Source organism: Podarcis tiliguerta (assembly GCF_965153285.1).
Source record: "Podarcis tiliguerta genome assembly, chromosome: 14".
In the NCBI taxonomy this organism is placed as follows: Eukaryota; Metazoa; Chordata; class Lepidosauria; order Squamata; family Lacertidae; genus Podarcis; species Podarcis tiliguerta.
In genome coordinates, this window is record NC_139547.1 from 50,212,473 (window position 1) to 50,229,336 (window position 16,864).

At 40.7% G+C, this 16,864-nt stretch overlaps 1 protein-coding gene across 1 annotated transcript in view; it reads right to left on the reverse strand.

Annotated features, from left to right (window-relative positions):
- The window catches only part of MAD1L1 (mitotic arrest deficient 1 like 1), a 436,479-nt gene that overhangs the window by 404,192 nt on the left and 15,423 nt on the right, over window positions 1-16,864 (reverse strand). Inside the window, exons 5-9 of the mRNA XM_083413484.1 lie at window positions 14,027-14,151; window positions 11,389-11,470; window positions 10,931-11,061; window positions 10,507-10,621; window positions 9,534-9,595 (exon numbers count right to left, since the gene is read on the reverse strand). Of these exons, the coding sequence (XP_083269610.1) occupies window positions 9,534-9,595; window positions 10,507-10,621; window positions 10,931-11,061; window positions 11,389-11,470; window positions 14,027-14,151 (515 nt within the window). The remainder of the gene's footprint in view (window positions 1-9,533; window positions 9,596-10,506; window positions 10,622-10,930; window positions 11,062-11,388; window positions 11,471-14,026; window positions 14,152-16,864) is intronic.

The window sequence follows — 16,864 nt, forward strand, 5'->3', positions numbered from 1 at the left end:
TCACTGCTTATCCTAATTGCTGATACAGTGTTACCTTGTTTTCAGAACAAAGATTCCACTGTAGTTTATGGAAATGTTAAATAGCAACAGTCACAGTGCATGTTCTGGTGGAAAGTACACTGCTTATTTCACTCTTTTTCAAGAACTGTCCATTTACTTGTACCCCTCTGTTTCATGCTCTTTAAATAATGGCTGGTTGTTCTTTAAACTATCACTGATCCATAGAACAACCTGTCTTCTTATCTCATGACTGCTAAGTTTACACAGAAGCCTGTGGTAAGGGACTATTGTCAAAGCTTTTTTGAATTCTAAAGCAAGGTAAAAAGGTAAAGGTAAAGGACCCCTGGACAGTTAAGTCCAGTCCAAGGTGACTATGGGGTTGCGGCGCTCATCTTGCTTTCAGACCAAGGGAACCAGTGTTTGTCCACAGACAGCATTCCAGGTCATGTCACCAGCATGACTAGACTGCATCTGGTGCATGGAGGACCATGACAAGTGCCAGAGCACACGGACACACTGTTTACCTTCCCGCCACAGCAGTACTTATTTATCTACTTGCACTGGCATGCTTTCAAACTACTAGATTGGCAGGAGCTGGGACAGAGCAACGGGAGCTCACTCCATCGTGGGGATTTGAACCGCCGACTTTCTGATCTAAATTATAACATGTCAACCAGATCTTTCCACCCTGTTGCCCCTCCATCTATAAGCTTGTTGACACTCTCAAAGAATTCAAAAAGGCTGGTGTGGATCTCTATTCTTACTTACCTAGGGTTGTTTATCTACATGTTTAATAATTCTACCTTCAATAATGCTTTCTAGCAATTTAAGACAACTGACTTGCAATTTCCTGGCTTCCACTGTAATCCTTTTTTCAATTAGTCCCTAGAACAGGGGTAGTCAATGTCACGCCCTTCAGATATTGTTGGACTACAACTCTCATCATCCCTGACAATTGGTCATGTCAACTGGGGTTGATAGAATTTTTTGTCCTCCAACATCTGAAGGGGGCCATATTGGTCACCCCTGCTCAAGAACTTCATCTGGTCACCTCTGTTTGACTCAGTTCTTCAGATACCCTCCCTTAAAAAAAGCAGTTCATGCATGGGTGGATGTCCCAACAATTGCTGCAATGAAGACAGATGCAAGGAGCCACAATTTATTCTAGCCTCTTGTTGAGTGCATGCATGCATAGTAGCAAACAGGAGTTCACTGTTGCATAATGTGTGAAATTGTCCTGGGAAGTATTGTGCCCCAAGAAGGTTAAGTTCAATCCAGCTTGGGGAGGAGAGTTTGGCTCCAATCTCTACAAAGTTCATCAAAATGCCTTATTTACAAAAAGAAAAAAAGAAATGAAGAAGCACCGACTCTTTCATTTTTAACCTTCTAGGTCAGCAGTTTAAAACTTGCTACTCAGAACCATTTCCAGAGTTTCTGCTGAATGTACAAATTCAATCACCTCCAATTTTTGCTTTTAAAACCTAAGTCTTCACAAGTTTCAAGAATTCCCCAAATGACCCGGTCCTGTGCCAGCTTTCATGTAGCTTCCTAACTTCAAGGAGAAACATCTTCCCAGCCTGCAAACCTTTCCCAGTATTTCTCAAAGAGAAGGAAGCCAACAAACCTGCACACAGCCCATAGCCAAAAGAACACCAGAGAGAGGATCAAATAGTAGGGAGAGAAGCCAGAAGGTATGAGTGTAAGGTAAATTTACAATTTAAAGCGTTAAGCCAAACCTTTGTATTTCAGAGGTCATTGGTACTTTACTTTAAAAAAATACTTCTGTCAAAGATTGTAAATCGGAACACTGCAATAAAGGTGTTTGATAAAATAGCAGAATAAAAGAATGAACCTGCACCATATACACAAGGATCAAATCCTTTTAAAGTTTCCATTCATTCACTACCACCACACCTTGGTTCCATATTCATAGTTACTAAAGCAGTTTTGAATCCCCCATATAACCCATAAACATTTACCAGAGGGGAAAAGGGGAAGAGAAATCCCGACTTCTCCTACAGTGATTGTGCATGCTTGTTTCTGCAGAATGGTTAAATATGTTAATGGTGCCATGAGCAAATCCCTATTTTCCAAAGTGGTGTGAACACAACTGAACTACGTTCAACTTGATCTACGAGCTATAATCTCTCGGCATCAACTGGCACAAAGAACAGAACTGGGCCCTTAAACTGGGCCCTAGTAAATTCCAATCAATTTCTTAGCACTTAATGGTTACACACACACCAGCACAGAAATGAAATGAAGGACAATTAAATGGAAATAGGGAAACTTAAAATTATAAATTACTCCAAGACTTTGGCAGTTATTGTGTTTGGAGATATGTCAAAAAGAGACAGGCTGAATAAAAATAAGATGTGAGCATTTGAGCCTTCTGACAGCAGCACTCCATCCTTCTGCTGATTAGCCTCTGCTATTTAAATGATAATTTCACTGTAGTTACATTAGGCATGACTGTTTGCCCAGAAGTGTTTTTTTATGGAAAAAGAGTACACACTGGAAATCTCTTCTTCACAGCATATTGAGCACTCAGGTTCAAGCTATTTGCATTTTTCAAGGGTCACTTCACACTTGCAAGAAAAAAGGGCTACTCTTATTACAGCCCACTTGCTGGAAATAAAGCACAAGAATGTAAGAGTTGCCTTGCTATGTCTGGTCCAGAATTCTGATGTCAACTGTCAGGTGCCTCTGGGTGTTCACAAGAAGGACATCAACAGGACTGGCCCTCATGGCTGAATCTCTGGCACTGGTAAATTCAGAGATACTTCCTTTGTATGTTGAGGCTCCGCTTCAGTACAATAGCCATGAGTCAGATGTCAGGAATTGAAACATGGCCTGTGGCTGGTTCCAATTTAGAGGATCCTCTGGGCTGCAAGAGGCATCATATCTGAAAGACTGGCTTTCCTGCTACTTGTCCACATATGCATCATGGTTGGCAGAAGAGGCTCTGTTCCTAGTTCCAACCAAACAGCACCAACTTCAGTAATTTATTCAGATCCCTCTTTTGCTTTTTTTCTTCTTCTTTTCCCTCTTTCACTTCAGGGCTGTTGCTTCCTGCAGTTCTTGACAGAGCTTGGGGACATACTTCAGCATGTCAAACTACACTGGTAATGGTTATTACTGAACCTCGCTCCCCGATATCAAGTGATAGCATCAGCTGGAAATACTGCATGGTAGATATGAAGAGCACTGTCAAAATATGGTGGCTGTCCAAACCCCTTTCTCTCAACCTAGTCCACAAACTCTACCTTTATTCCTTCACAGAAGAAGATTTAGGTCATAACTAAAAATTATGAAATAGACAAGGCAAGCCCTTATTCTGCAAGTGTTCTGACAAGCGGCAAAAGACAAAAGCAAAGAATAGCTGTGTTCCTCTTTAATATTTATTTTTTCCTTTCTATATTCAGAAAATCCCCACTGTGATGTGACAGCTTGTTTTACATAGGGAAGCTTGTGAACAACCACCATGAAGTTACAATCTTTTTACAGCTCATAAATCACAGCAAACCACTGAAAAATTACAGGCACTATAAAAGTCCTCGTATCTTGGAGCTGTCAGCCACCATCACCCTCTTCCTGTTCCTGTATGCCCTGCATAGCATGGTCAACATCTCAAAAGCCTTCCAACATTCCTCCAATCTAGGCAGTCTTAAAAGCTTCACAGAAAATTCAGAAAACCCAGACAGCAGCCTATAGGCAAGTAATTTCTTCAGAGCAGAATATTAAAAACATTCACAGCTGGATTGAGAGATGGCAGTTAGTTTAGGAAATTTTAGTTGTCTAGCATAGCATTTTCACAAAACTGACACATGCCACACTCCAGCTAATAGGCACACTGCACTGCATCTAAAGTTGCTTCCCTCAAATGTGGAAAATCTGAATCAGGTCTTGGAAATCCAAACAGATGCGCTTCATAAATGTTAAGTATTGAATCATAATTAGCTTTTGTCTCATTTATTTATTTATTTATTTACGGTGCTATTTATTTATGGTGCTTCGGCTTTTTAAAAATATATTTTGCCATTAGTAATCAGGAGAACTGCAAACTTTTAAATGAACCCTGGGATTGCTGCAGATGGAGACTGGGATGCAATTATAACTAAAGTTCATGAGTCACTTAAATATGCCTTAAGAGAAATATATTAAAAAACTAAAAAATTGTCTCTAAGGTGCTACTGGACAATTTTTTAATTTTTTCATTTATTTCGACTGCATCAGACCAACACAGCTACCCACCTGAATTAAGAGAAATATGTGACTAGTGAATTGAATGTTGCCATTCCTTAAAAAAAATACCTTTTCTTTATTTCAGAAATTTTTCCTTATTGTATTATTTTTGTTCATATTTAGTTGATATGGAATCTTATCAGAAAAGCAAATAAATAAAATATGGGGGGAAAGAAAAAATTAATGTTGCCATCCTATGCTATGAGAAGCCACACTTACCACAAATTGAGTCTTTTAAAGGAGGTGAGCAGTTCACTCAAAATATTGAGATTAATACTGTAGTTTGTAAAAGGGTAGTGACAGCAGTAGCAGTGAGAAGAAATGCTGTTTTTGCATTTCATTCATTTTAAGTTGTGAGCCACCTAGAGGACACAGTTGATTGGGCAATTTATTTATTTTTTTAAAGTGGCTGCTAAAGACAACTTACTCATGTATCCTAAACATTATACATCATCTTTGGTCATGGCTACTTTTCAATCATTTCTAAACCCCATTAATGTCGTCTGTCTCTGCTTTCTCTGCTCTAGCCACTCAAAAATATGTAACAAAATTCTCCACAAGAACCCCAATCACAGATGACTGGGTAAAAGATCTCTTGGCTCTAGCTAGCCACTGAACAACCTCTCTCGTGATACAGCAAAAAAGGATGAAAGTTCATTTCTTGAACCTTATACTGAAATGGGGGAATCACAACCACCACAAAATCACAACCACCACAAAAGTCCTTTTTCATGCAGCACAGTGGAATTCACTACCACAAAATATAGTGATGGACACCAACTTGGTTAGCTTTAAACGGGGAATAGACAAATCCACAGCTGAGAAGGATGTCAAGGCAATTATATTACCTCCAGTAGCAGAAACAGTATGTCTCTGAATACCAGTTGCTGAAGAACACAAGTGGGGAGAGGGTTCTTGAACTCATGTTCTGCTTGTGAGCTTCTCAGAGGCACCCTGCTGGCCACAGAGATCAGAACGTTGCACAAGGTGGACCTCTGGCCTGATCCAGAAGTGCTCATCTTGTGTTTTTATAGGCCTTGGCAACTGTTTAGTTTATTTTTGTATTAGTAGTTATTTTTATTATTGCTAATAGTAGCAATATTATTAGGATTTCTACCTCCCCCTTCAAACTACCTCCCAATGTGACTTACAAAACTCAAGTTTAAATTAGTTGAATTTGTAGCTGTAAGGCGTGAAAGTGTGTGCGTGAGATCTCAAACCAGTCTGGTTCTGACATTTTGCCCCCTGCAATAATACTGGCACTTCTGTTTCTGCTGTAAACTTGCATAATGAGCCAGAATTGTCCATATAATTTGAAGCAAAGCTGGACAAGTTAGGCCAACCTATGCTAATCTAGTGTCCTCCAGATGTGCTGGCTGGGGCTTGAAGTTGTAGACCATAAAGTTTTCTGAAGGCACCAGGTTGGCAAAGGCTCTGTTAGGTCATTACTATTCCTGCAAGGCTGCATCCCCTGCTGAGCTACTCCTGAGTGCATCAAAACCATGGGCAGGATGGCTGGAATATAGAGTGCACCAGCTCCCTTCTCCAATTGACATTGTTAAGTCAAGAAGTGCAAATGGAAATGTGATTGTAATCTCAGTGGTAGCTGCTGTGATCTTTATCTGCCGAGAAGAATACGAAGGCAACTATAATGACAGAGAATGGATTTCATTTTAACAGCAGGCCTTTTGCTTTATAAAGGGTCATTCACAAAAAAGAACATTAATTCTGCCCCCCCTTTTAAATAAATGAAACATTCCTACCAGCCTCAAAGTCAGGCACCATGGCCACAACTCCTCAGAATGCTGCACCTTCTTCTCTTCCCAAAAAGAGAGAAAGTGATTATAATTGTACATCCTGGTACAATGTAGGCCAGGTTGGCGTGAGCAGGGTAGAGGCGGGAAACTTGCACTGTCTTTCACTTGACGTAGCAAAAGCAACAAGACAACATACCATGGACAAAGTCGCACATGATTACTTGCAATTAGGAAGCTTCTTTCACTTGCAGCCAATGTGTGACTGATCCTGAAATCAGTGAACATAAGAAGATCTCTGCTGGATCAGACCAAAGATTTATCAAGACCAGCATTCTGTTCTCACAGTGGCTAACTAGGTGTCCATGAAAAACTCACAAGGAGGATACAAACGCAAGAGTACCCTCCACAAGTCTTCTCATCTCACTCCCAGTAAGTATAGTAAAACAAAATTATTTAACATAATAATGCAAGTTTCAGTGTGCCACTGATCTGGGCTGCTGTTACACAAGAAGGAAAACACAAAATGTGGTGATGACACACCACACTTTTCTATCTTCCATGTTGGAACTCAAGGCAGCATAAATAGGATTCTCCCATCTAAGGAGTGATTCAGTCTGGATCTGCTAGGCTTCGGCAAAGTTCCCTTCAGACCATGCTCATGGTTTTCTACAGCTAAACAATTATTTAAGAAGAGAGATGACAAAACAGGACTTTTTTTACGTCTATTGATTCACATCAGCAAAAATGTACAATTACAGGTTCACAAACATACACAAGTCAGTGCACCATAGAGATAAAACTCTCCAAGACCAGCACAAAACAGTTCACATTCCTTCTAAGGCTAAGCCAGGAAGCTGTTCTCATTGGTCAATTCCCTGCATGATAGGAAGGATGGCCACCTGTAGATTCTTGTCTTCTCCCCTGGCTGGGTACCAGAGGAAAACACAATGTAGCAAGAAATGGGTTTCCTGGTCCTGTTGGAGGAAATGTGCCATCTAGTGGGTGCTGACTTAACTTGCATTGCAATAAAAAGTAAACGGCCATTAAAATTGTGCATGTTGCATAATTGACCTTTGCAAGAGTAACCCAAGCTGGACGTTGATAAAAGGCAGTAGAAACTACCAGTCAGGAGAAATTTGAGCCTTCCAAGGCCTAGCACCTGTGACATCAAAGCAATTTGCTGAAGACTCAGATTTTATCAGTCGATTTTTTTACTATCCATACCAATACACACAAAGCAACAGTCTTCTCAGACTGTAACCTGAACTTCAAAATATTTGCATCCTCACTGCTGGGGTGATTGATACTAGGGAGCAGCAAGGCATTACAAGCACACTGCTACGGCAAAATGAATAGAAACTACCATTCTCTTCCACCATCTTGGGATGATTAGCTGTAAAATGAACGTATCCGCCCCCTCACTGTTTCTTTCAGTGTCAGAGGATTGCTATACCGGAAGTTGCAGTTAGCGCTGTCCAGCTTCTGTAACGGTGAGCGATTTTTTTGCATTCCCATCTTATAAAATCACCTCTGCTTTGTGTTCCCCCAAAGAAAAGTTTCACAACTCTGACCCTGCCCCCTAAAAAAAGCCTTATAACTTTGTCCTGAACCCCTAAAAAAAGGTCAACAACTTTGACCTGAACCCCTAAAAAATGGGTAGATCACTGCCACTTTTTTGTTTTGTGAGTAGACCGCAGTCTCTTGGGAGTTGGACATCCTTGTACTATACCATTCCAACAAGCAACATTCATCCTTATTTGGAAAGCATGAACAGCAGCACGAAATACTTTTCCTTAGTTGACTCTGTACACAATGGTAGGAGATCAAAAAAGTGAACACACCCACAAAAACATGTCCCATGGCTTCTTATTTTCTGTATAAGTATCTTGAGGTGCCTGCATATAACTGATTTTTATTTAGTTTGTAGAACCATAGAATTGTAGAATTGGAAGGGACCCCAAGGGTCTTTAGTCTAACCCCATGAATTGTAGGAATCTCAACTAAATCATACATGACAGATGGCCACCCAACCTCTGCTTAAAAACCCCAAGGAAGCAGAGTCCACCATAAGACAATACAAGCAGCACCATAGTAGGGTTGATTCCCCCCCCCCCAAGTACACAACCGAAAAGCAAAGGAAGGACAGCAGACAATAATTTGATTTGCTCTCTAACAAAGACACCATGTCACCTACTAATATATTTTGGTTCCACTTACCCATTAAAAGCCTTGTTCATTCGGGCAGGTCACTACATAAGTTGATACTTATCAATTAAGAAGATGGAAACCTCCACTTAGAAGAGGAAAGCCACATTTGGGACCATTATCCTATATTCTGGGATTCCCTTTCCACAGAGATGCCTCCAGCATCCACTTTTATATTTTTAGTACAAACCATATACTTCTTATTGTAAATTGTTTTAACCGATTTTAATATTGAGCCGTATCCAATGCTAGTCCTACTAAAAGGAGACCTTCTGAAGTTAATGGACAAGCTTAGGTACATTAATTTCAATGGTTCTCCTCTTAGTAGGACTTCATATGTTGGGGGGCGACGGGACTTTATGGTGAAAGGTCAGTAACAAAAAACAATTAACTGGTATTAAGAAGAATATTCTGCAATTAGTAAGTGACAATGGTGAAAGAGAACAATGAAATGAAAAGCCACATTTGGGAATAGAAGTAATAAAGCTTATGGTGTATAAGGAGGAAGGAGAGAGTGGTCAAGGTGTGTCATTGTTCAGATGGCTGCAGCTGAACCAACACTCATAGTCCCACAAAGCAGCAAATTTAAACAGATGAGGACCAGAGGGAAGAAATCCAAAGGTCTCTCAGCCTTCCAACAAATCTCAGCAGCAAACACCAGGCTAAGACTATGCAGAAGCCATCTACCAACAAAAAGCTCTATTAGTACTAGCCAAACACCCAAGAACAAAAACGTATTAACCCAAGGCCAGGAAAGCATCTTGGGGAGAGCATTCCATAATGGGAGTGGGAGCTACTACAGGCCTAGTAGAAAATTTAGTCACAAAAAAGTAGTAAATGCAACTCCCTGAACATCAGATAATTGTCACAGAAAATACTTCCACTTCACCAGGAGTCAAGCAAAACATCTGGAGCTAAGAACTAAACTATGCTCCATTAAGTTTGGCAAATGCTGGTAGATTAATCAACAATTCAAAAAGGCATGGTAAAGTCTTTGCTTGTTTGATTCCTTATTTATGTGCAAGTGCATGGTGCGTTGACCCAGGACTTCCCCTTCCTTCGTGACAAGTTCCCCAGGCTTGTTTCGAACCGTTTTGAATTGTGTTTATAGTGAATACTGCATTTACTCTCCTTTTTGTATATTTGTGGTAGATTAATTGAAACACCAGTGAATTTTCAGAGACATCCTACATTAAACAAAGCACCAATCTGCCTTAAAAAAAATAGGTTTCTTATGGTGAAAAGAAGGAATAATGGACTATCCTAAAACCTCCTGCACAAACAAGAACATTGGTGCTCAGATTGTTACTGTCACTTTCTACTTACTTGATATCTAAGCCAGTGCTCTGGTCCAGTTTCTCCCAAGTATTCAGCTTTCCCTGAAGTCTCTGAAACAAGTAACAAAAGAATTTGAATTAAAACCAAAAACAAAACATCTATATCTGAACATCTGCGGTGTTAAAAATTTAAATTCATCCCTCTTAGGTTTGGTAATTTGTTTTTAAAAATATTTATCAACACATACCAAAACTATACTACCCAAGCATAAATAGCACATACTTGGCAACAATCTACCCCTCATTTGCTTGTTTTGCAAAAGTTGTTATGGTAAGTGCATGCCAAAACATGTTACAACTGTAGCGGGAAAGGGTAAAAGGGTAAAATGTCCCAAACCTGCATACTGTTTATTTGTACCGCAAGTAGCATTGTGTGAGAAATTAATAGTGAAATTCTGTTCTACAGCACCTATCTTTGATCCTATATTAATTAAGTTATCCATATTCCTAACATCTCAAGTCAGCTGTGCTTGCCAGCTCTGGTTCTTCCTTCAAGAGAATTTACCTCCAGTCTCTATTTCCTTCTAGTCTAGGCAACTGAATAGACTGGATTTGCAATAATTAACAACATCACTGTAGCTCGATGCTCAAACAACTATTTTCACACCAAGGCAAAGAAAGCAATGTATTGATCCCATACTGTGTTTAGTCCCATGCATAGCAATTACAATCCAAATGTAAACAGAAGCCTTTAATGTCCATCAAGTGCTACTGTCCCTGTTCAACTCTTGTATTCCAGAAGACAATGCAGGCAGTTTTAAAACAGAAGCTGCCACCATGGAGATCAGAGCTTTTCACAGAATTTTTTTAAAACACACACACATTACTAATTCTTACATTAGCCTAACAGGCCTAGAGAGCTGACAGAGATGCCACCTGTATGTTCTTATTAGAAAAATAATTTGCCACTAGGGGCAGAAGAACCAACCCCACCTATACAGGTTGCGTTACTGTGACCTTACCTCCTTTTCCAATTCCAAGGCTACCATTTCCGCCTGGACTTTTTCATAGCGCACTAGTTTCCTCTGGAGACCTTCTACCTCCTCTTTGAGCAATCCATTGTTTTCTTTTATTTCCCTGGGGAAAGAAGGGGAAACACACTATTAAGATATTAACACTAGTTGCTTTTTGCAAAGCAAATGTCAACCCATTTTTAATTGTTTATTAAATGTAACAACTACAATGCTGCAGAGCCAAAATGAGCACACAGCTATAATGCAGGTGTAGAGAAAGAGGACTGTTGAGAATCTGTTGTGAATACTGAAGACAAGGCATCAAGATCTGAAAAGGGGAGTTTACAGCCTCAGTGCAGAAGCTGCCACAGGTGGGCAGGAGCAAGTGAAAGGTGCACATCTTCCCCATTGAGCACAACTGCTGTCTTCTGACCTAAGGTAAGCATTCTCCTCCCTGAGCTCCCGCAGCTCCCGCTCCATTTTGGGAAATTGTGCCAACTCCATCTTCATGTTCTTCACAATTAAAGCATCTTGTTCTTGCAACGAGAGCTTTTGCTCCAGGTCCTGGAAAATAAAGAACCAAGAGAGCTATCAGAAAGGCTAAGTTAGAAGACATGACATGTGTGAAATCTCTGCAGCAATTTTAACATTAACTTCACTGTTAATCCAAACAAACAATACATGATTGCATGTGCCTTTTGTGACCAGTTTGTGGCCAGTTTGGTACAAATTAAATGTTTTGTGCAACTTCTGTTTCCATGAAGAGTTTCCATGATTTCTGTTTATATTTTTCAGTCACAAGGTGGTAATAGAGGGGTTCTGAGCTTTCCTAAGAATAGTTTTGTAGAGTAAAGAGATAACTTCACACAGTTAAAAAGGAGAGAATCTCACCTGAACTTTCTGCTCCTTCTCAACAATCAGTGCTTCCTTTGCATGCAGAGACTGAATTTGTTGGCTGGCCTCTCTCCATTTCCTATTGTATGTGGACATAAAGATATGTATTTAAAACAAAGTGGAACATTTGAAAGCACAAGCACATACCTTGGAAGCATCCTGTCCATCATCCATCCATGGTTATGCTTCACTACATGCTGAACAAAACTGTTACGCATGCTTGCAAAAGCTATTTCTTAATTTTTACAATTTTAAGTCAAGTTAACTTCCCCCATCAAAATCTCTCCCGAGTCAACAATTATGTTTATATGTCCCTACCTCTGAAAGACAGACAGGAATTTCTAGCCATGATGGGTAATCATGTATCTCATTACTAGGCAGAGGGTATATAAATCACAATAGTGACATAGAGAAGATACAAGACATATGAGCCACTTATAGAACCATTCCCACTAGAAGCAAAACATGTTGAAGTTGCTATAAGCAAAGTGTTTTGTAGCCTGGCATTGGTTTCAACAGCATTGCTGGGAAGCAAACAAGCAGGCTGTGATGGAGATAAGTCATCCCACTCATCTCTAGAATTGATTAGGTCTATCCACCTGGCACCAAGTCTTGTCAGGTTTAACTGCTTTTGGTGCTTCGTTTGTCTATTTTGACTTAATCTACAGCTTTTAAGAAAAGCTTTTCAATGACTTTTATCATTTTTGCAACATTTATAGTTTTGTGGTGTTTAGTATGTGTGCAATTTGTAAATACTGTAAAACATTTATATACTACTCTTCACCGTATTATGTTATTAAGAGGCAAATTATTTAAAAACAATAAAAAGAAATAAATACTGTTAGAATTCAACATTCTGCTATGGTAAACATCCTGTCAGCACAAGCATTGTGGCTTGCCAGATAGAATGAAAGCACCCCCTCCTGTCCCTCATACACTGTTCTCCTGACACACACACACACACCTCCAGTCAATTTCAGAGCGTGCTAGTAGAGAGAGGAAGGGAAAGCCCTGATGCACAAGTGAAAACTTTAACCAGGGCTTGCACTGATGGGACTTGTTAGTTAACTCCCATCCATCGTCTTTGCCTCAAGAGGTTTCATTTTTTAACCATACTAGCTAATAGGCCTTGACAGACCTTGCCAAATCCTTTCTAAAAGCTTGTGCCCATTAACAGAAATACTTCCTGGTGTCTATTTTGAACCCACTGTCAACCACTCACCATTAGATTGCACCTGTCCTGCAGCACTTTTCTCTACTTATTCACTTCCAGACCATTCATCACCACAATGGGCAAAAGATTCCTGCACTGCAGGAGGTTGGACTAAATGGTCCTTGGAGTCCCTTCCAACTCGACAATTCTATGATTTTATGAAATGCACATTACATCTCTTGGTTACATTAAACTTCCACTGCAATGTGTTCTCCTGTCTACCAGGGAGTGTGTGCATGCTGAAGGAGTCCCAAGTAACCAAGAGACATGGGCATTGCCTGTCTCCAAAGCAGTGTCCAACCTACAGGTCTGTTCTTCCCTTCATACAGGGTTCCCATCCCAAAGACAATCACATTGCAAAGGCCCTGTCCATAATTCATTAGGGAAGAGACTTCATTCTTCCCCACTACAGTCATACCTTGGTTCTCGAACGCCTTGTGACTTGAACTTTGTGGCTCCCAAACGCTGCAAACCCAGAAGTAAGTGTTCCAGTTTGCAAACTTTTTTTGGAAGCCGAACATCCAACGCGGCTTCCGCGGCTTCCACTTGAGTGCAGCCAATCGGAAGCTGTGCCTTGGTTTTCGAATGTTTTCAGAAGTCGAACGGACTTCCGGAACAGATTCGGTTCAAGAACCAAGGTACGACTGTACAGCTCTATCTCCTTGCTGAAGCATGGACTACTGCCCTCTTAGTACACACTGCTGTAAGGAAACAGCAAGGACATATTCAGAGACCAAATGCAACCCAATACGCCAGTGGCATTTTGCCAGTATTTTCCAAAAACTGCTATCATGACACCATAGCTTACAATGCAATCCTATATTCAGAGGTAAGTCCCACTGAATTCCATAGTACTTAAGCATCCATTGGATCGCAGCTGCAGACATATTTTTTCCTTTGCAGAAAATTTAGACTATGCACTGAATATTCTTAGCCAAGTAACAAATCCCACAAATCACTTGTTATTTCCATACTCTAATTATTTGGCCACCAAACAACTCATGTCGGTATTACATAAATGCTGCTTCAAAAGTTATGCCCAAAATCAGTGTTACAACACAGAATCGAGGGGAGGAATTATAACCAACCCTGCCTCATCAATGATAGTTACAGGTTTTAATAAAAGACTTTTCAGTTAATTAGCCTCCTCCAATCCTCAGTGTTTTCCCATCTCCTGCACAAGAGAAATGGGAAATATTTTAAGCTTTATTTATTTATTTTCCATAAAATTACTTCATCTACTTTTTATTTTGTTATTTCCCCCACTCCCCGTTTATCAAGTTTTCAGCAGTACACATCCTGATCAAGGCAGCTCTTTGAACAGCAAAAATCAAAAGCTGTTGAAACTTTCCCTTCCTGAGTGACACCAGCTGCCAAAGACTAAAGGTTTTATTTCCTGGCAGTTGTTAATCCCCTACTCACTTTTGTAGAACATCCAGCTGTTCAGTCAGCTCCTGCTTCTGCGATTCACAGGTTTTCATTTTCATCTCCTGATTTGTTAAGTTCCACTGCAACTCCGATATCTTTCCTTTCAACACACTAATTGTCTGAGAGAGAAAGAATGAATACACAAATATATGGTTGGACCTAGATGTCAAGGACAATGAACCACCTCTGATCAAACACTACTGATTAAATGTGAAGAACCAATAATACATGAAATCAGACCTTTAAAAAGTTACCTCAGAAAGGCAAAAGCAACTCTTTGCTCTCTTATCTGTCACCCTAATTGTCACCACCCATTAAGCAAGTAACTTCACACTGGCATGCAAATAGCAAGTTTCAAAGTTAGAATGTCTATCTACACTAGGATGCATCAGAGGGATGCAAATTGTTCCATCAGCACCTTATGAATATTTTCTCTGCAGTGGAATTTCAAAACTGCATCAATTTTCCCAACAGACAAGTAACAATGGCAGTGTTAACTTTTCAATAAAGTTGTACAATTCAGAGTTACCAGAACTAGGTTAGATGCAGGGGGGAAAGGACATCAGCTTATCATTAGGCCATTGCTTGATTATAAAAAGAACAATTACTTAGTCCAGTCTTCACCAATCTGGGGTCCTTCTGATTTTTTGAATTCCAACTCCCAGCAGCCCCAGTCAGCATAGCCATCCAAAACTTGTGGAGGGCACAGGTTGGCAAAGACTAACTTAGTCACTCTTATGAACGATCACTTCTTGTGCCTTGAATGTCTCTCATCTCTTGCCCTCTTCCATATTCTATGCCTACACAGCCCTTTTCTCCAAGATTAGCTCTTGTACTAAATTTATGACATTATAATTTCCTAAATATTCAGTTAGGTATGCACACTCTTGGGAGGGACATCACAGTTTCAGAAACAGCTGCTGCGTTAAAAATTACACAGAACAGATCATATTGGAGATGCCAGGAAAAAACAGAAATAATTTGGCCCTAAAATCTCGCTGCAGTGACTGATACCACAGCAGTAACTGACCAAGAATAACCTAAACTACTCATTACTTCCTGGGGCCCTATTGTATTATTATGCCCTTCACTACACCTCCCAATTACCTCTTACTGCTGTTTGATAACAATGCAAAATCCATATTCCTTTGCTACCTTTGAGAGAAGCAGATACCCAACTGGTTTGAGGCGGGCATTAGGGACACGGAGACTGTTAAGGCCACGAAGTAAGAGGCTCTTGTGAACTACAAGTGTGCACCCTGCAGGAAGACACTTGCTGCACTGAAAAAAGCAAAGAGTGATGCCCAGCAGATTGCCAATGTGTCCATGACTACTGGCTAAAGCAGCAATACTCACAAAATGTGCAAAGGCTAATTAGAATCATAGAATCATAGAATCATAGAATCATAGAGTTGGAAGAGACCACAAGGGCCATAGAGTCCAACCCCCTGCCAAGCAGGAAACACCATCAGAGCACTCCTGACATATGGTTGTCAAGCCTCTGCTTAAAGACCTCCAAAGAAGGAGACTCCACCACACTCCTTGGCAGCAAATTCCACTGTCGAACAGCTCTTACTGTCAGGAAGTTCTTCCTAATGTTTAGGTGGAATCTTCTTTCTTGTAGTTTGCATCCATTGCTCCGTGTCCGCTTCTCTGGAGCAGCAGAAAACAACCTTTCTCCCTCCTCTATGTGACATCCTTTTATATATTTGAACATGGCTATCATATCCCCCCTTAACCTCCTCTTCTCCAGGCTAAACATGCCCAGCTCCCTTAGCCGTTCCTCATAAGGCATCGTTTCCAGGCCTTTGACCATTTTGGTTGCCCTCCTCTGGACACGTTCCAGTTTGTCAGTGTCCTTCTTGAACTGTGGTGCCCAGAACTGGACACAGTACTCCAGGTGAGGTCTGACCAGAGCAGAATACAGTGACACTATAACTTCCCTTGATCTAGATGCTATACTCCTATTGATGCAGCCCAGAATTGCATTGGCTTTTTTAGCTGCCGCGTCACACTGTTGGCTCATGTTAAGTTTGTGGTCAACCAAGACTCCTAGATCCTTTTCACATGTACTGCTCTCAAGCCAGGTGTCACCCATCTTGTATTTGTGCCTCTCATTTTTTTTGCCCAAGTGCAATACTTTACATTTCTCCCTGTTAAAATTCATCTTGTTTGTTTTGGCCCAGTTCTCTAATCTGTCAAGGTCTTTTTGAAGTGTGATCCTGTCCTCTGGGGTGTTAGCCACCCCTCCCAGTTTGGTGTCATCTGCAAATTTGATCAGGATGCCCTTGAGTCCATCATCCAAGTCGTTGATAAAGATGTTGAATAAGACCGGGCCCAAGACAGAACCCTGTGGCACCCCACTAGTCACTCTTCTCCAGGATGAAGAGGAACCATTGATGAGCACCCTTTGGGTCCGGTCAGTCAGCCAGTTACAAATCCACTGAGTGGTAGCATAGTCAAGACCGCATTTTACCAGCTTCTTTACAAGAATATCATGGGGCACCTTGTCAAATGCCTTGCTGAAATCAAGGTAGGCTACATCCACTGCGTTCCCTTCATCTACCAGGCTTGTAATTCTGTCAAAAAACGAGATCAGGTTAGTCTGACATGACTTATTTTTCAGAAATCCATGCTGACTATTGGTGATCACATCATTCCTTTCTAGGTGCTCACAGATTGTTTGCTTGATGATCTGCTCCAGAATCTTCCCTGGTATTGATGTCAGACTGACTGGGCGGTAATTATTTGGGTCCTCTCTTTTCCCCTTTTTGAAAATAGGGACAACATTTGCCCTCCTCCAGTCTGCTGGGACTTCGCCTGTTCTCCAGG